Source organism: Grampus griseus (genome assembly GCF_964374135.1).
Source record: "Grampus griseus genome assembly, chromosome: 6".
Taxonomy (NCBI): Eukaryota; Metazoa; Chordata; class Mammalia; order Artiodactyla; family Delphinidae; genus Grampus; species Grampus griseus.
In genome coordinates, this window is record NC_139000.1 from 106,454,190 (window position 1) to 106,473,868 (window position 19,679).

Below are 19,679 nucleotides of genomic sequence, written 5' to 3' on the forward strand. Positions count from 1 at the left end.
CTGAGTAACAAGCGATCTTTTCAATGGCAGTTGTCTCCTGATCTGTTGCCCTTGAGACGCCTAAATAACAACAAAACCTGTCTTTTAAACAGTTACAACATTAGCAAACTGTTGGAGAGGGAGCTTCAAACCCAGTATCTCCAGCTCCAAAGTCCCCCATGGCCTGGGGTTACAAGGCTAAAAAGCCTCCAGGAATTCCCTTGTCCCATGGGCTCAAATCCAAGCCCCCACTCATGGTGCCCAAGACCGCTGTGTCTGGGCCCTGCTCCCAGGCCCGTGGTCAGGACCTGGTGATATTAACGCACTTACAGAGGCAGGAGAGCACCGTGGTTCTGAGTGTGTGCTCTGGAACCAGGATAGATTCTGCCACCCTGCTGTCAAGTGTCACCTTCCCCGCTATATCAGTGTCCTATGGCTGCTGTAACGAATTATCGCCAACTTAGTGGCTTGAAACAGCACAGATTTATTAGCTGACAGTTCGGAAGTCAGAGTCTGAAATGGGGTTCATTGGTCCCAATCCGAGGTGTCAGAGGTTTGGGCTCACTCTGTAGAGGCTCCAGGAGAAAATCTGCTTCCCTGCCTTTTGCAGCGCCCACAGCTGCATTCCCTGCATCCCCTGGCTCACGGCCCCTCCCCTCCTCTTCAAAGCCAGCAGGGTAGCATCTTCAACTCTTCCATTTGTCACATCGCCTTCTGTCCCTCTGATCCTCTGTCTCCTTCTTATAAGGACCCCTCTGATTATATCAGATACAACTGGATAACCCAGAATAAGCTCCCATCTCAAAATCCTTAAGTCAATCACACCTGCATAGTCCCTTTTGCATAAAGTGCCACGTATAGGCTCAGGGGATTAGGAAGTGGACATCCTGAGGGGCCATGTTCAGCTGACACCACCCACAGTCACCCATTTAATAGCAGGGCAAAGGTCCTCAATGGGAATGTTACGTTCCCCCATCGCCCCCCACCCCCAGGACATCTGGCAGACTTTCTTGGTTGTCACAGCTCGGGGTGAGGGCGCTGTGGGCATCTAGTGGGTAGGAACCAGGGATATTGCTAAATATTCTGCAGAGCACAGGACAGCTCCCCAATACACAAGCAAAGAATGATTTGGCCCCAGATATACTAGCGCTGAGAATGAGAAACCCTGTGACGGGGTTCCTATTCCTATTTCCTCAATGTTCTCAAGTTACAAACAAACTGTGAACCTGCATGTGTCAAGCAGCTGGAGATTCAGGCTTTCTAGAGTTCCTCCTGAGAACTGCTCAATATCCTGAAAGAGGCCCCTGGGGCGCAGACCAGTGACCTTGGGAGAGGTCATGAGAACAGCATCTCTGCGGTCTGATACCTAGACAAGGAGTCTCTTCTGAGCGGCTGACCACGAGCTGACGGTCACTCTGGGAACATGGGGGAAGGCAACAGCCCCCCTCTCAAGGAGCTTCAAGGTCAAACACTGGTATTTAAAGGACCGGGCAGGAGGAAAGCTAAACCCAGCCCTCTGATTCGGTTGCCTCTTCTTTCTAAGATGCTGTCAGAGCTATTGAAATACCATCTTCACAGCCAACTAGGTAAAGGCAAACTTTAGAGAGTCTAGAACAAATGTCAGCCACTCAGCTGGTCTGGCACAAGCCTCGCAGACGCCTGGATCCTGGTGGGCCTGAAGCACACTGTGAAGAAATCCGTCTGCTATCCCTGGAAAGTTCCAGCAAATCCACCCTCACTGAGGAGCAAACAGCCAACCAGTCTCAATGCCCTGATGCTCCCAGACGGACTGCATTTTAACAGAGGCCGTGCGATGCCCTGGAAAGCATGGGCTTTGGTACAAGCAGACTGGGCCTTAGTTTATTGTTCGTGACCCATGCGTAAAAACATGGATTTGGAATATTCAATGTATATTTGATATATGTACATCTTTGACGTACTCACATACTATACTATATATTTATATATCTATATATAGTGTATATATATATAGAGAGAGACAGAGACAGAGAATGTGTATAGTACGATGTACATACGTGGTGAATATATAGGGTGTACATATACAGTATCCTATGGCAATAAAGGTGTGCCTACATGTCCTATTCCCCCGTACACACGTATATAGACTCAATTATATTTGAAATGGTATTATTCATGTGTTACTCGTTATTGCCTGTCTCCACTAAGATGTAGGCCCCCGAAGGGCAGAGACCTGCCTGCCTGGCTCACCTCTGTTCCCCCAGAGGCTAGCACAGGGCCAGGCGTGCTCAGTGCAGATGTGTTTCAGGGAGCCTGTGTGATGTATTATCGTTGACCGTCAGACTTACCTATAACATTTTATTTTTTTTGCGGTACGCGGGCCTCTCACTGTTGCGGCCTCTCCTGTTGCGGAGCACAGGCTCCGGACGCGCAGGCTCAGCGGCCATGGCTCACGGGCCTAGCCGCTCCGTGGCATGTGGGATCTTCCCGGACCGGGGCACGAACCCACATCTCCTGCATCGGCAGGCGGACTCTCAACCACTGCCCCGCCAGGGAAGCCCATACCTATACTATTTTGACAAAGGCCTAACCTAACGGATTTTCTCATGCAATCATGCCTTCCCAAGAGAGAAGCAGGCCTGCAGCCGGGGGCAAGAGCATCTCCAGCTCAATCTCACCTTGCAGGGCCCTGGGATTCCAGGTTTGTAAGTGGGGGGAGATGAGGGTCCTGCTGGGATTCTAAGCTACAATGATGTAATTTAATCTAAACCCCAAAGTCATTCCCTCACCCGAGACACAAAGTAACTGCATGTGTAACTCTTACCCCTAGTCCCCAGGTGGCTTCCCCTCTAATCTCACAGGGTCCCCACCCATCCCCTCTGAGTAGATTACGGCAGGTACGATTATTCCCAACTTAAAAAGGAGAAACCGAGGCTCAGAGAGGTTAAGTGATGTGTCAGAGATCCCAGTCAAATTAACGGGCAAGGGGGGTGGCTAGAAGCCAGCGCCCACAGCTGGAGTTCCCACCTTTTCTCCTGTCACATCCCCCCTCCTCCCCCGCGAACTGCTCCTCCAGCCAACCGGCTCTGTGTCTCCCTGACAGGTCACCGCACGATCTGACCACCACAAGAGAAATCCTGGGAGGAGAACGGCTTGGGCCAAGGGCAGGGGCACCGCCCACTTCTGCACCAGGGACTGAGGGTGGGGAGGAGGGAGAAGCGGGAGAAATGGGGGGGACAGAAGCGCGAGACTGGCCATCGCAGGCTGACCTCGCTGCTGCTGCTGCGCCCTCGGCACTGTGTTGGGCTAGAACCAGCACTCTCCACGGTCCTGGCCTGGTTACAGGAGGAACGGCCCCTGGAGCCCTGGAAGGGGCTGTGTCAGGAGGCTGCGGAGGGCTCTCAGACCGCTGTTGAGCTCCACAGCAGCTCAGGCGAGCAGCCTGGCGAAGGGAGCAGAGCTGCCAAGCAGGTGACGTCGCCCAGCCAGAGCCTCGCTGAGCAGGGCAGCAAAGCGGGCCTCGGATGGGTGATTGCCAGGAGGCCCCCTCTGTGACACAGACAAATGTATTTCACTTGCTCCTGACAAAACCCCTCTGAGGCAGGAGTTACGACGCATGGTTTACAAACGAGAACCCCGAGGCTCAAAGAGGCTAAGGGCCTTATGGGACTGATGCAGCTTCTAAGTGCAGATCAGAGTGTGAAGCCAGGTCCACACCTGTTACCACTCAAAACAGGAGGCAGCACCTTTTCTTCTAGGCGACAGTCTCAGGAGACTACCGGAGGGACAAGCAGAGAAGGCCTCAAGGTACTTGGTTATTACTGGGGCAGGGTGGGGGGGTGAAGGGAATGATGGGGTCCCCAAGAACAGCAGGAGATGGGGATGAGCTCCACGCGGTCACAGGTGGGCAGGTATTACAGCGGGCAGGCTCCTGAACCCCAGGGTCTGGCAGCCTGGGGCACGTGGGGTCTGAACACATAAGAGGGCCTGGAATTGAGAGAGGACTCAGCTCTCCGCTGGTCAGCGTCAGACCCAAACGTCACTCCAGGTTGGCCAGGGAGTGACTGCCTCACCCCTAGGACTCCTCTTGTTGTCCTGACCCACCTAACACCTCCAATTGTGTCTAGAATGGAAAGGATCCCTTTTTTATTTTTACAGATGAAGAAGGCGAGGCTCAGACAGGAAGGAGAACAGCTTACAGGGACTCCCCCATTTCCTTCTCAGGGTCTCTTCCATTCCACCCACTCCCCAGGAGTGAGAGATGTGTGACACAGGAAGACATCATTCATGAAATCTGTAGGCCTTCTTTCCGTGGAAATCTTAAGAAATAGAAAAGATCTTTTGAAGATCACTTAATTGCCGTCTTTCCTGGAGCTGGGAGTTCCCACGAGACCTTGAGTTTGCGATTGCCTCTAATGTGAATGTCTAGCCTAATAATTAAACATTGCTCCTGTCCGATTCTTGCTCAGATTCCCCCACTTTTCTCTTCCTTACAGTCACAGCCTGCCAGACTGAAAGGACTTCAGGAGTCCCTCCTGCCCTTACTCATATTACTCAGGCTCAGAGATGAGATGGGAGAGATTTTCCCAGCATCCCTTGCCACGTTCTAGCACAGTGGACTCAGGACCCAGGGCTCCTTCAGCTGCCTGCCTCCCTGTGCAGGAAAGTTGCGGGGTGGGAGACAGGAGAGCAAATCTAAGAAGGGTGACGTGTCTCTGTGGGGCAATGAAACTGTTCTGAGATTGGTCGTGGTGATGGTGACAACTCCGCGGATACGCTAACAGCCATTGAATCGTACACTTCAAGTGGGTGAATTTTATGGTATGTAAAGTGTATCTCAATAAAGCAGTTTAAAATTTTTTAACAAAGCAGAAGAGGAAGAGATGCTCTGCTGGCAGGACCCCCGGGGCAGGGCTGAGCCCAGGCACGACACACCCACCTTCCCAGCCTCCTGGCTGCTCCCCAAACACTGGAGTCACTTTCTTAGCCCAAGGCCTTGCCCTTGGCTGTCCCCTCCTCTGGTACACTCACCTCCAGAGATCTGTGGGCTGGCTCCCTCCCTCCTTCATATCTTTGCTCAGAGGTCCCCTTCCTGCCACCCCATTGAAGACTGGGAGACCTTCCTGCAACACTGTTGAAGGCTGACACGGCTCTGCTGCCCCGCCCCTCTCTCTTCCCAGCTTTAGAGCTCTGCTGAGTACCTACCATTTTCTAATAGCTGTTTTGTTCGTTGTCTGTCTCTCCCTACAAGAAATGCAAGCTCCATGAGAGCAGGGCTTTCTGTCTGTTTTGTTTATTGCTCATATCTGTCCCCAGTGCCTAGAACCATGCTTGGTGCATAGTAGGTGCTTAATAAACAGTTACTGACTAAGTGGCCCCGTTACAGTTACGGCTAAGGCTTCTGAACTGGCAGCACTCGGCGCCTCCCCCGAGAAGCCCCACTGGCTTTGTCCCAACGTTTCATGCACAAGCATTTTCAGGTGGCCGATGGTTATTTCATCTGTGTTAACTGTAGTGAAATTGATTTAGCCTGCCTCTCTCAAACGTTTTCTGCTGCTTTAAGAACGCTCCCTCATACGTACATACTGCCTTTTCTTTTACACTTAAAATTTGTTAAGAGGGTAGATCTTACATGTGTTCTTATCACAGTTGAAAAAAAAGAACTCTCCTCTCTTTTTGACGCACCAAAAGTGATGTCTCTGTTTAATATCCTTGCAAACTCTGTTTAGAAGTGTGAGGTTTTAATGTTCTGTTTGACAAGAAGCCACTGGGAGCTGAAGCAGAACTGGGAGCTGGAGTTGGCTGTTCAGGGCACCCTGTGTGTAGACGCCAAGCGGGTATCTGATGGGCAAGAAGGAGGGGCAGCTTCTCAGAAGGAGACAGAAACAGAGCTGGGGAGAGTTCGTACCCTGGGGAAACGAGAGAGGCCGAGTCTGTGTTCTGGGGGGAGAAGGAAGGCGTGTCCCTCTTCACTGCAGGTACGGGTGAAGATGCAAGACAGCCAGGGGAAGGGCATGAACAGGGAAGTGCACATCTTCTCCTTTATCTATCCTGGAGGCTAAGACCGAGAACTGGCATGAGCAGCCTGGAGCTGAGATCCGAGGGTGGAAGATCGTGGTACCAACCTGGTCTGAAACCCCAGAGCATCTCTCAGAGCTAGCAGCTCCAGCTCAGCACGGGGTGGGGGTGAGGGCCAGGGGGAGTCAGGGAGAAGGGGGCTACTCCACCAGGATTAACTCAGGCAGTGTCTCACACCATAGGGGATCAGGGGGCACCGAAACCCCCCATAACTCTGCTCAAGGTGATTCATTATCTGATGGTGTTTGATGCAGTGAAATGGTTGTTTCAGTAACAAAGTTTACTCCTTGGTAATGAGGAAAGTTGAGTAGGAAATTCCCAGGTCTGGTATAGAACACAGGTCTGTGGTCATGGGCCACACAACCAGACCACCCTCACTTTCTGGGTGGCAGCTTCACCTCAGTGTAACCAAAATCCTAAATGATCAAGTAGCCAACTTTTGTGTCCCAGCTTTGGAGGGTAACAGCTAATGTCCATATGAGCGGGACTGGAGAGACAGGACAGCATTTTTCACACTACAGAAAAGAAATCTCCCAAGGGGAGAAACATGGACGTCTTTCACTGTGGGGAGGGGAAGGCAGGGAGGGCCGTTTAACCAAGCCCACAGCCGAGAAGCAGACCCTGGCCTTCGCTCCCCTGAGAACCGGAACCTGGAAGCCTAGCCCTCACGCAGAATGGAAACCTGATCCGGAGAGGAAGCCCGGAGAGGGAGCTGATTGGGATGACTTTCGTCCTCACTCGGGGAAGGAGGAAGAGCTCCTGGGGTGGCAGCTGAAGAAAAAGGTACAGGCGGGAGCAGAGAAACTGGACGAACACCTGCCTCTCTGCAGCACTCTCTTGCCGGAGAAAGGAGCAAACGTGAAGCTGAGGTGCACGCCACTGGCGGGCTTCTGATGTAAGCGGAGCTGACAAGTGAGGTTAAGGAAGAAGGAAACTATCAGAGAGGTTAACACCAAAGGGATGGAAAGACAAGAGGCCTATTTGTATCTCAGAGCTCAACGTTCGTTTAAAAGAAAACCAATGCTTAAGGGCTTGGTGTTTAAGAACACCTACCGAAGGGTAGGTATCTTCGCAAACCCGTTCCTGACGCAGCATCTTGCCTACAGCAGAGCAGGTGCCTGACAAGTGGGGTCGTGAGGCCACGGGCGAGTGGTCATCAGAGCCCTGTAAGGCGGATAACTCCTCACGGTGAGCTCAACCCCAAAAGGCAGGCTCAGGTGCTGTGTGGGTGTCGCCAGTGGCGCTCGCCAGCCCTGCCGATGTTCACGTGGGAGGGTCAGAAAACCCAAAAAGCCAGGAAAGGTGACAGAGCTACGAACCCTTGACCCAGTCCCCGTAGAGGGGATTTCTAACAGCATACCCTGTTAGAAACCCCCAGCCCTCCTTCTATCACTGCCTGCACCAGGCCTGCTAAGTCTTGTTGATTTCCACTCCAGAGCAGCCCTCCAGCCCGTGCACTTGGCTTCCACCCCCAAACACTCCAACCCCATCGTTTCACCCCTGGACCTCCACCGCTGCCTCTAACCGGCGTTCCTGGCTCAGCTCTTGTTTTCCTCCCTGCACAGCAGGAGAGGGCATCTTCTTTAAAAGACTTCCTACATAACCCTCCCCGCGGCACCTGGTATAAACCCAAGCTGCCAGGCCCCTGCCTTCCCCTCCATCCTCCGCACATCACTCTCCTTCCCCACACTGCCAACCTCCAGCTGTGCTGAGTCCTTTCATTTTCTAGAGCAAGCCAGGCGTTTCCTATCTCAGGGCCTCTCTCTACGCATGCCGTCCCCTCTGCCTGGAAGGCTGTATCTGCTTCTCCCATAGCTGGCTCCTCAGTGTTTATGCTCAGCTGAAATGTCAACTCTCTGCAGAGGCTTCCTCTGACATTCCTGCTCAAATAAGCTCTCTCCACACCCCACCCCGTGTACTGTGGTCTTGGCACCCTGACTGTTTGCTTAAGGCACTTCCCACAGCGTGCTAGCTGTCTAGCTGTTTCTGTTATGTCTCCCAAGAGAGAATGGAAGATTCATGAGGGCCCGGACCACATCTGTTCCCTGTTACCCTCAGCACGTAGTACGGCTCCTGACTTAATGCATCTTGTTGAACGGCAGACTGTATCAAGTGCCCCTAATACGCCAGCCAAGGTGCTGTAGAGGGGTACGTGCAGCTCGTTAGACCTTCACCACCACCCAAAAGCAGTTATTATGCCCACTTTACAGATGAAGAAGCCCAGTTAGGAAATTAACGTGCCCCGTGTCGTAAAGCCAATAAATGGTGGAGGTGGAATTTATACACAGCTCTGTCGGGCTTTTCTCACTATTCAGGACTGCTTTCCAAACTCTGTCACAGCCTAGAAGCCTCGTGAAGCTTTCAGCAGACAAAAGACTCACTACTAGTGTAAGTGGCATATCAGATAACATGCCCCTTTTATATCTTTATTTAAACTTTCAAGACAGCAGATTTAAGTAAGACCCCACTGAAGTACCCAAATGACTCTAGCATAAGATTTCCATGATTTATTATTACTGTTACTATTGGGTTAGCCAAAAAGTTCGTTTGGGTTTTTACGTAAGATTCCTTAAGGTGTTACGGAAAAACCCGAACGAACTTTTTGGCTAACCCAATATTATCTTTTGACTTGAGTCTGGTTTTGTGGGTAAATTGGATACAAATCCATCTTGCAGGCCAAATACTGTACTGCTAACCCAGTGATAAAAGAGGAATAAAAGGTGGATAGCTGGCAAAAGTGGAAGAGGTTGGCATTGGACAAGATCCATGGAAAACTCACCTATTACAGCAATAGTGATCTTTCTAGCCATCTACTAGCATTAACGGTATAGAGTGGACAGATGTCACCAAAAGCCCACCAAACAAGGCCAGTTAGCCATGATCTCACTAGTAACTCGTGGTCCAATTCAGAAAGTGTATCTGCAGTAAGAGCTCGACCATCACCAACCACAAAATGACCAGATGCGGCCCGAGGCCCTTGACATTCATCACGTCAAAAATGCTCAGAACAACCCTCTGTGGTAGGTACCAATATTATCCCCATTTCAGAAACGAGAAAACTGAGGAACAGAAAGGCTCGGTCACTTGCTGAAGGTCACACAGCTGTCCAGCAGCAGGCGGAGTCACCCCATCTTTCCAGGCCACGGTCCTCTAAGAACTCACAGAGTCCACGTCGCCAACACGTCCCTTCCAAGTTCACAGACTTTGTCTCCTCTCCTCCAATTTCTACTATTTAAAATGGTTTTCTTTAAAGGGCATACATTTCATGCAGCTTTTTATGGGAAAAGAGAGGGAAGGCATCTACCACCATAACACAAGGGTCCAGTGATGAGCAGATATTCTAGAAGTTAAGAAAGAGGAACATGGGACTTCTCTGGCTCCAGTGGTTAAGACTCTGTGCTTCCACTGCAGCGGGCACGGGTTCAATCCCTGGTCGGGGAACTAAGATCTCACATCCCGCACGATGTGCCCCCCAAATAAATAAATTAATTAAAGGGTTGATATTTTTTAAAAAAGGAAAAAGGAACATGCCAAGAGCTTACAGTCTATGCTCCATGACAGTGACGGCCGGTTTCCTTCCTTCCCATCACCCCAGCCAGCCCTGCAGACCCTCATCCTGGGGACTCACAGCCCAACAGCAAAGATTGCCACTGACCTCTGTCAGGCCCAGCAGCCCCCAAATGTATTTAACTGTGCACGTCTATTTCAAGAAATAACTATTCCATTCACCAAACACGTGGGGAAGTGCTCCCCCAACCTCTGAGCCGCTGGCATGAAAAGACAGGCATGTGGGCAGAAGAGCCAGGGAGTGCTTCCCCAGGCCAAAGTAGCCTGGCTCTTGTCACTCCCAGGCTCCTGCTGACAAAGGCTCGCCCAGCGGCCCCTTAGCCTTTGCTGACATGGGCCGCCTGGGCTCCCATGTCAGGAGGACCCCTAGGAAGCAACATCGGCTGCCCCTCGAGTTTCCTCTCTGCGGACTTCACATCCAGCCTCTCTGCATTTCTAACCTGAGCAGTGATCACAGAAAGAGTGGGCTCAGCAAGGCAGCTGGGGCAGCATGACCCACGGGGCAGAAGATGGGGGGTCACCCAGGATTGTGCCCATGCCACTTCCCTGGCAATGCGAAACACACCCCCTTAGATGCCTGCAGAGCTGGGTAACAAAGTGTTCTACGTGCCGAATATCATTGCATTCCCCCCAAATTAGGTACGGTTGTCATCTCCCCCGTTATACCAAAGAGGCATAGAGGTTCAATGAAAGGCCAGAGCTTGGGGCCACGTGGGGCAAGGGGGTATCCCGCTGGAAAGCCCCCCCTACAGGTGCTCATTCATGAACTTGGTGGGACCCAGGGCCCGCTGGAGCAGCTGGGGAGCTGTGGGCCCAGAGGTGAGGACCCAGGAGGCCAGCAGGCCCCACTGGCCAGGGAGAGGTGGGCATGGCGAACAGACCCTCTGCCCCAGCTGCCTTGCTACTCCAGATCACACATGCTCGAGCCCTCTCGAGTCAGGAACCTCTGGGCTGAGTCCCTGCAGCAACAGTCCTGCTTGATTATTCCTCACGACGGGAAGCTCTCTACTTCCTGAGAGTCTTTCCATCCCTGGACGGCTCCTGCTGTTTGAAACGTCTCCCACATGTAGAATCGATAACGGTCTCCCTGCAGCTCCCTCCAGACCCTTTGGAGCATCATCCTTCCCTGACATCCCTTCAAATGGTGAAATTCACATAGCTCAAGTCCTCCCCAGGCAAAACGTCCCCAGGGCCCCCCAAGTGCTGTGATCTCCAGCCCCTCGTCACCCTAGACCTTCTCCCCTGCTGGAGCTCCAGCCCTGCTGAAATGGGCTCTGACACGACAATGACACTTGCAGGCTGGTCTGACCTGGGGTCTGCCCTGACATTGGCGACCTGGGGTGAGACTCCACCTTTACCAGAGGAGGCCAATGTGGAAAGTCAGGTGGGCAGTCAGGTGGCCCCCAGAGGCTTCCCGCTGCTGTAGAGACCAGTGTCCAGACCGGGCCCTGGGCGCTCCGAGACCATCTGGGGCCACAATGGCCAGGAGTGGGGAGGTGCGGCCAGTGGGCGGGGCACGCTGGGCTCTGGACCCCCATCCGCATCTACCTAGAACAGAGCTTCGAGCCTGTTTTATAAGTGGGGCTTCTACCTTTTATACGTGGGTCTAAAGCAGGAGCACCACAGCTTACAAACGTCTAACACTGCTAATGCCTCTCGGCTAAGGCATCTTCCCCATAGCCCGCATGTGTGCAAACACCGTGGCTCAGGCCAGCGCCAAGATAAGGGGCCTCTCCCCCCCCCAGGATTGGGAGACTAGGGCCCTCCGCCCTGCTGCTCCAGGGACACGGAGACCCGGCTCTCCTCTGCTCACATGACGGCGGGGCAGGCTCGCACGCAGGGGCGCAGAAGTCCTGTGCGGGGGAGTGAGGACTCGGGGTCAGGGCGACGCCCCCAGCCCCGGGGAGGGGGAGGGGACTCACAGGGCAGCGTCTCGGCGCGGCTCTTCTGGATCATTATGCAGAGCTGTAGCACCAGTTGGGGGGCGCTTTCCAGGAAGGTCTCCAGGAGGCGCAGCATGTTAACGTCTGCATATTCGTACATCATAGCCCAGTAGAAGCGTCGCTGGTGTTCCTTCTGCCGCTGGCTCTGAATCCCCAGGTACATGGTGCGGATATACCTGCCGAGAGACGGGACAGAACACAGAGAGCGTGGGTCGGCGTGGGAGCTGTGGGAGGGTCAGGCCGTCCCCACAGACTAGCATCCCCTCCTTGGCGCTGAGGTTTTCCGGGTGCTTGGACCAGCTCCAGGGGTTCTGCCGGACCACAGACGGGGTGCTGAGGCTTCGGGGTGGGGTGGGGTGGGGGCAGGCCAGGGAACGGGTCCCAGGCAAGTTGTCCCCTCTCTGGCCTCACTTTGCTCATCTGTAAAATAAGAAATGGAAGAGTGGGACCAGGTGATCTCACAGGCCTGCCAGGGAAGCACCACAGGTGAGCTCAGGGAGCAGGTGGGCTGGCCGAAGTTCCGGGTCCCAGGGGGAACCTTCCTGCAGGGTTTTCACGTCTCTGGAGGAGGAGGGAAGGGAATTAGCATTTATGAAGCTCCTACTAAGTATCATTGGTTGGCTGGCGACTGCATGTTGCCTGGGTCCCAGGCGACAGGCAGGTGTAGTTCCCACGTAGGACAGACAGGCGGGACTCACTTGCCCAGGCTCCAGACCCGATGGCGGAGCAACCAGGAGGCGGCCCCAGGCTGCTGGACACCAAAGCTCGTGCGTGCCCCGCTCTACACTAGGGATGGCCTGCAATGGAGCCTCTATCCAGGTATAGCCCAAGACTCAGTCACACAAACCACTGAGCCCACTCCACCCGGGAGGGACAAGGGGCAAAGGGAGCAGGTGCAGGCAGAGAGCACAGGCTCTGGGTTCAAATCCCGGCTCTGTCATCTGCTCACTGTGGGACCTTGGACTAATTACCCAGCTCTGTGTCCTCGTTACTCTTCTTTCACACGGCAGAATCACAGCATCACACGGCTGGTGGGAAGATTAGGGAGATAATCCGCGTGCTGGGCACGTATCCAGGTCCACATGAGAAAGCCCCAGGCCTGCCTCACTGTCACCTAAACTTCGGAAGCTTGTCTCCAAGCCACAGTCAAGGGGAGGATGGAAGGTAGCATCCAAGCCAGCCAGCCGTCTCTGGGGCCAGGCCAGGCCCAGAGGAGCCGGCAGTGCCGGGACAAAAGCAGGGTTCAGAAGGCACACTTTGCGGGCCTAGTTAGGATCAAGAATACGCATATAAACTGAGGCCACAGACAACAGGACAGAGCCACACTTGCGCCCCTGGCCGCCCCCTGGGAATGTATATCATTGTGTCTTTTAAACGGCCGAGCCAGAATCACAGAGGTTGAGAGCATGGTCGACCCCCCTACAGAGTCCCCACTGTCCTCAAGCACCGTCAGGGGCCTACTTGGGGCTGCTGGACGGTCCCTTCTCTCTGTCCCCATCACCACCGCCAGCCTGGTCCCCGCCACCACCATCTCTCCTGGATCGAAGCAGAAGCCTCCTAACTGGTCTCCCAGGGTCCACTCTTGCCCCAGAACAACCCATTCTTTGCACAGTAGCCAAGGTGCTTTGTGAAAATCACAAATGCAATCACGTCACCACCTTCTTTCAACACTCCCGTGTCTTCCCGTCACGTTCAGAATAAACTCCGAGCCCCTCCCTCGGCTCATGGGGTCCTGCCCGCCCCTCCTGTCCCACCGCCCGGTCTCTCTCCCCACGCCCCCTTCTCGTGTCTTCTCTGTCTCTCACGGACACCTGAGCTTGTTTGTGTTCACGCCATGTCCCCAGTGGCTGTGGATGCAGAAGGAAGACTCCTGCCCCCAGTGCTCAGACTCCTGCAGGGCAGCACTGTCACAACACGGCGAAGGCAGCTCATGCCCACGTTTACACCGGATTCCTGAGAGGCTCACAGGCAGGGGCTCTATACCTCCCACCCCCTGGGAGCAAAGGAAGAAGTGGGTGTTGCCCAAGAACCTTGCATCGACGTTAGAGAAGCCCATGCTTTAGAGGCAAAGACGCAAAAACATACATTTGTAAAATAATTTAAAACTGTAATTGATGCCCTCTCCAGGTCCAAAACAGTGGGCCTCCCTCCTGTGCGCTAAGCGTGTACTGGACCCACAGAGGAACGAGTGGGCCCCCAGAGTGGGCATCTGGGTCCCCCAGAGTGGGCATCGGGACACAAAGCAGCCCACCTGAACCATCGGTGTGACCTGAACCACACGTGCTGGTGACGGCGAGCCCATCCGACACCTGACGAACACCTGACGGCTGCTTCTCTAGATTCCTGAGAGCCTTTAAGGGATGGGATCTCTGAAAAGACCCACCCGGGGGGCTGGGACGGACACCTTATTTTCTGCACATACACTCCCTGGAGTGAGTGGAGAACAACCCTGCAGAAAACTAAGGGGAGGGAGGCACTGCAGCGGGGACGGTGCCGGGGCCAGCGTGGAGAGGCCGGGGGCGCCAGCCTCGCCAGGCACTGCAGGCCGGGCATCTTCCGGAGGCCCCGCCGTGCCCTGTGGGGCAGGTCTGGTTGTCATCATTTAACACCTGGGGAAACTGAGGCTCTGAAGTGAAAAAGGGCCCTGAATTCCGTTCCGTTCCAGGTTCTGTCATTTATTGGCTGCGCCACTTCCCACGAGTCATTGCCTCTCTCTGAGCCTCCATCTGTAAGTTCCCAAAATCAAAGGACCAGGGGAGGGGCTAGGGGCAGGGAGGTTGTTGTACCTGACCCGTAAAGCTATGGGGTCACTGAGAGACAGAGACAGAGAGACACAGAGAGACAGAGACACAGGGACAGAGAGACACAGAGACAGAGAGGCACACAGAGAGACAGAGACAGAGAGACACACAGAGAGACAGAGACAGAGAGACACAGGGTGACACAGAGATAGAGAGACACAGAGAGAGACAGAGAGACACAGAGACAGAGAGGCACACAGAGAGACAGAGACACACAGAGAGACAGAGACAGAGAGACACAGAGACAGAGAGACACAGAGACAGAGACACAGAGACAGACACACAGAGAGACAGAGAGACAGAGACACACAGGGAGACACAGAGACACAGAGACACAGAGATGGAGAGACACAGAGACAGAGGCACACAGAGAGACAGAGACAGAGAGACACAGAGAGACAGAGACAGAGAGACACAGAGACAGAGACACAGAGAGGCACACAGACAGAGACAGAGAGACACAGAGACAGAGACAGAGAGACACAGAGACAGAGACACAGAGACAGACACACAGAGAGACAAAGACAGAGAGACAGAGACACACAGGGAGACACAGAGACAGAGAGACACAGAGACGGAGAGACACAGAGAGACAGAGACAGAGAGACACAGAGAGACAGAGACAGAGACACAGAGACAGAGACACAGAGAGGCACACAGAGAGACAGAGACAGAGAGACACAGAGACAGAGAGACAGAGAGGCACACAGAGAGACAGAGACACACAGAGAGACAGAGACAGAGAGACACAGAGACAGAGAGACACAGAGACAGAGACACAGAGAGGCACACAGAGAGGCACACAGAAAGACAGAGACAGAGACACACAGAGAGACAGAGACAGAGAGACACAGAGACAGAGACAGAGAGACACAGAGACAGACACACAGAGACAGACACACAGAGAGACAGAGACAGAGAGACAGAGACACACAGGGAGACACAGAGACAGAGAGACACAGAGAGACAGAGACAGAGAGACACAGAGACAGAGACACAGAGAGGCACACAGAGAGGCACACAGAAAGAGACAGACACACAGAGAGACAGAGACAGAGAGACACAGAGACAGAGACAGAGAGACACAGAGACAGAGACACAGAGACAGACACACAGAGAGACAGAGACAGAGAGACAGAGACACACAGGGAGACACAGAGACAGAGAGACACAGAGACAGAGACAGAGAGACACAGAGACAGAGACACAGAGACAGACACACAGAGAGACAAAGACAGAGAGACAGAGACACACAGGGAGACACAGAGACAGAGAGACACAGAGACACAGAGACAGAGAGACACAGAGAGACAGAGACAGAGAGACACAGAGAGACAGAGACAGAGAGACACAGAGACAGAGACACAGAGAGGCACACAGAGAGACAGAGAGACACAGAGACAGAGAGACAGAGAGGCACACAGAGAGACAGAGACACACAGAGAGACAGAGACAGAGAGACACAGAGACAGACACACAGAGACAGACACACAGAGAGACAGAGACAGAGAGACAGAGACACACAGGGAGACACAGAGACAGAGACAGAGAGACACACAGAGAGACAGAGAGACACACAGAGAGACAGAGAGACAGAGAGACACATGGAGAGACAGAGACAGAGAGACACACAGAGAGACAGAGAGACAGAGAGACACATGGAGAGACAGAGACAGAGAGACACAGAGAGAGACAGAGACAGAGAGACACACAGAGACAGAGAGACACACATAGAGACATAGAGCGATACAGAGACAGAGAGACACAGAGAGACAGAGACAGAGAGATAGGGAGAGACAGAAACAGAAAGACAGAGGAACAGAGAGAAAGAAAGAGACAAAGTCGGAGACAAGGACAGAGAGACACAGAAACAGAGATGGAGAGACAGAGAGGGAGACAGAGACAGACACACAGAGAGAAGAGACAGAGAGACAGACAGAGCTCTGCAGGAGAGAATGGAAAGAGAAAGAGACAAAGGAGAGGGAAGCTACATCAGAATTTGGGGCCTGAAAGAGAAGACCAACTAGATGAGGTGGCAGTAGGAAGAGCCTGGGTGGGAGGCTGGCCCTAAGGACCTGTGGTCACAAGTAGTTGGGAGGCGCTGGGAAGTCCGACTCTGAATCTAGGGCAGAGGGGAGGGTCAGATTAATCAGATTGGATGATGGCCCGGGAGGCAGAGCAGTGGGGGACGAGGCGCACAGGTGAAGGTGATGAAGCAGGGCTTCGGGTCCAGAGGCTCCACACCAGCACCCAGAACCGCCCTGTGGCCGGCGGAGCCTTGGTGCCATGGGTCTCCCAGGTCAGCTGTGGTCTCTGTGCTCCAAACCTCAGCTCTGCCCAGATGCGGCACCTGCAACGCACAGTACTGTGGGCCACAGACTCCCACAGGGGCCAGACCACAAATCCATATTCTCTCAGGGGTGCACTCGGACCACAGCCTCTACCTCTCCTAGACTCAGAAGGTGGCTCAAGGTGGAGGAATGATTATGTAGCAGAGCCAAGCCTATGCTTCCAGGTCCCAGGCCACGGTAACAGCGACTCTCAGGTTCACCTAGGTCTGCCCTACCAGGGCAGAGGGAGCAACTCGATCCGCCCCGCCATCCCCATGTTCCCCGAGCCACAAGCCCCTCTGCCCATCTTGGCCAGTGCAGTGGAAGACAACGAGCCCAGAAATGCTGGTTCAACCGTAACACCTGCCAGAGAAACCAAGCTTGCATTTCCTCTGTGAGAACATCCCCAAATATGGGAGTAGATGAGGGTGGGAGTGGACAAAGCCAGAGCCTCTCCCCACCGATGAGCAAACAGATGCTAGGAGCCCAGAGTGCACTGGGATCGAGTCCAAGACCCAAACTGGAAATCCTGCCTCGCAGGGACACCAGCTCACACAGTCACCCACCGTGGAGGAGGAGCTAAATCAGAGTCCAGTTCAAAATTCCCTATCAAGGGCCTTCGGCCTATTCCACCCCCTCTGGCTCCTGCACCCCTCTCTTCTATCCTTAAGTCCTTGGGTTCCCAGTAGACCTTGTAAAGTCCACAGTGGGTCTAGGTGATCTCTCCGCCCGCCCAGCCAGCGGCCTCCTGCTAAGCCTTCAGCCCCTGTGCAAAGACAGCCTTGGCCCGTGGCCACAAGGTGGCGCCAGACCCTAAGCCACGCAGGAAGGCTGCTCCGCGCACTGATCTCATCCCCAGCTAGCGGCCCCCTAAGGCCTGCACCTTCCGACGCGATGGCAGCGTTGGGGTGCAGGGGGCAGCAGGCGAGGCCTGGGGGCAGGCCCAGGTGTGACGAGTCCCCATGGGAAAGCCCGGCATCTGCAGGCGACACACGGTGGGTTGCTGCTCCCTTACCTTCTCCCCTTCCCTGGCAGGTTCCAGAAAGCTCACCTCCCCCGGGAAAGGTAGTGCGGGAGAGAAGACACGCAACTCTCCTCCTCCTGAATTGCTTCCGCCTGGATTTTGTGTAGCCTCCTGTCACACCATTCTCTCCTAAGAATCATGAAACGCACGGATCTAAAAGCAGGGGTACAGCGTGTCCCCATGGAGTGAGGACTCAGGAAAGCTGGGCCTGGCCTATGGTCTGCAGGGCTGCACGACCTTGGGCGAGTCACCCCCGAGGCCGGGCCTGCTGGATTCATCCAAAACAGAGGGCGGACGGGAGGACCTCTAAGCTTCTGCCTACCTTTCGTTAACTCCATCCTTCTGTGGCTTCTTAGAGCCTTAAGGATGGCCTAGCATCTTTACAGATAATACCCCTGTTTATGTGGCGCTCATATATATGTACCGGGCACTGTTCTGAGCATTTTGTACTTATTAGCTCATTTAATCCTTCCAACAAATGTATGGGGTAGATGCACTATTACCCTCACTTCAACATATGGTAAACGGAAGCACTGAGGTTGAGAAATGTGCTTCAGTCTACCCAGCTAAGTAAGGGGTTGAGGAGGGCTTCAAGCCCAGCAGTCTGCTTTGGGGCCAGTGCTTTTCAACTCCTACCCACACGCCCCCTCAGAGGTAGACCAGTTGTCCCTTCTCTTTTAAACTTGGTCCAACTTGCTCCCTTCACTCCAGTGGAAAATCACTGTTTGCCCCCAACACCTGGGCTCTCTTCCAGGTCTGTCACTGGCTGGGTTGCCTTGGGGAACATCTCCTACCCTCAGGGAGCCTCAGTGTCCTCATCTATACAATGCCTGGCCCAGAGTAGGACCCTAGGACAGGCTGAGCAAATAGATGCCCCCCCCCCAAAGGGGCTCTCCTCCTGTCTTTCCTTCCGTCCACTCTATTCTCCTTCCAAGTCTGTATCCTCCCCTTACTTTGTAAACCATGGAACTGTTTAAAGTTCCTTATACCTCCAGGAGAACTCTCTATAGTTTTTTGAGCACATTTTCACTTTTATAGCAGCTCTGTGAAGGAGACACATTTGTCATCTTTTTCCCGTTGGTTCATCTGAGACTCAGAGAGGATAAGTGATTTCCCCAAAGTCACACAGTCAGTCATGGTTCAGGCGAATCAGAGGTCTTGCCCAAATCGTGTTACCCCATTGGGAGTCAGCTATAGCTCTGCCTAAATCTAAGGGAAATGAGTGATTTCTGCAAAAGCAGGAGGCTGAATAATTTCACCTGTCTGGACCTATAGGCCCCTGAAGCAGCATTTTGAAATCTCCGATTGTGGACAGCAACTCATCCTCAAAGCCCCAAACAGGACTGAGTCTAGGTTTTGTGGGGCCTGAAGCTTAGAGAATTCGCTTTAAGAAAAAAAGTAGTCTACCAAACATTTAAAGTAGAACTAGCCCGATTCTACACACTTTTTTCCCCAAAAAAAATAAAAGAGGAAAGAACACTTCTCTGTTCACTTTATGAAGTCAGCATTACTCTATCAAAGCCAGACACATACAAGAAAATAAAACTACAGATAATATCCCTTATAAACATAGGTGCAAATATCTTCAACAAAATACTAGCAAAACAAATCCAGTGATATACAGAAAGAATGATATTCCATAGCCAACTGGAGTTTATCTTGGAAATGTAAGGCTGATTCTATATTCAGAAATCAATAAATGTAATCAATGATATTAACAAGAAAAACCACATATCACATTAACTGATGCAGAAAGAAAGCATCTGACAGAATTCAACATCCATTCTGTTTTTAAACTCTCAGCAAACTAGAAATAGAAAAGAACTTCCTTAACCTGACATAGATGAAGGATAGCTATAAAAATTAACAGGGAATTCCCTGGTGGTCCAGTGGTTAGGACTCCGCGCTTCCACCGCAGGGGGTGTGGGTTTGATCCCTGGGCAGGGAACTAAGATCCTGCATGCCATGCAGTGAGGCC

At 53.2% G+C, this 19,679-nt stretch overlaps 1 protein-coding gene across 1 annotated transcript in view; it reads right to left on the bottom strand.

Moving 5' to 3' along the window:
• The window catches only part of XKR6 (XK related 6), a gene marked incomplete at both ends in the record, with an annotated part of 270,622 nt that overhangs the window by 10,090 nt on the left and 240,853 nt on the right, over window positions 1–19,679 (bottom strand). Inside the window, one exon of the mRNA XM_082656789.1 lies at window positions 11,526–11,722. Coding sequence (XP_082512915.1) covers window positions 11,526–11,722 — 197 coding nt within the window. The remainder of the gene's footprint in view (window positions 1–11,525; window positions 11,723–19,679) is intronic.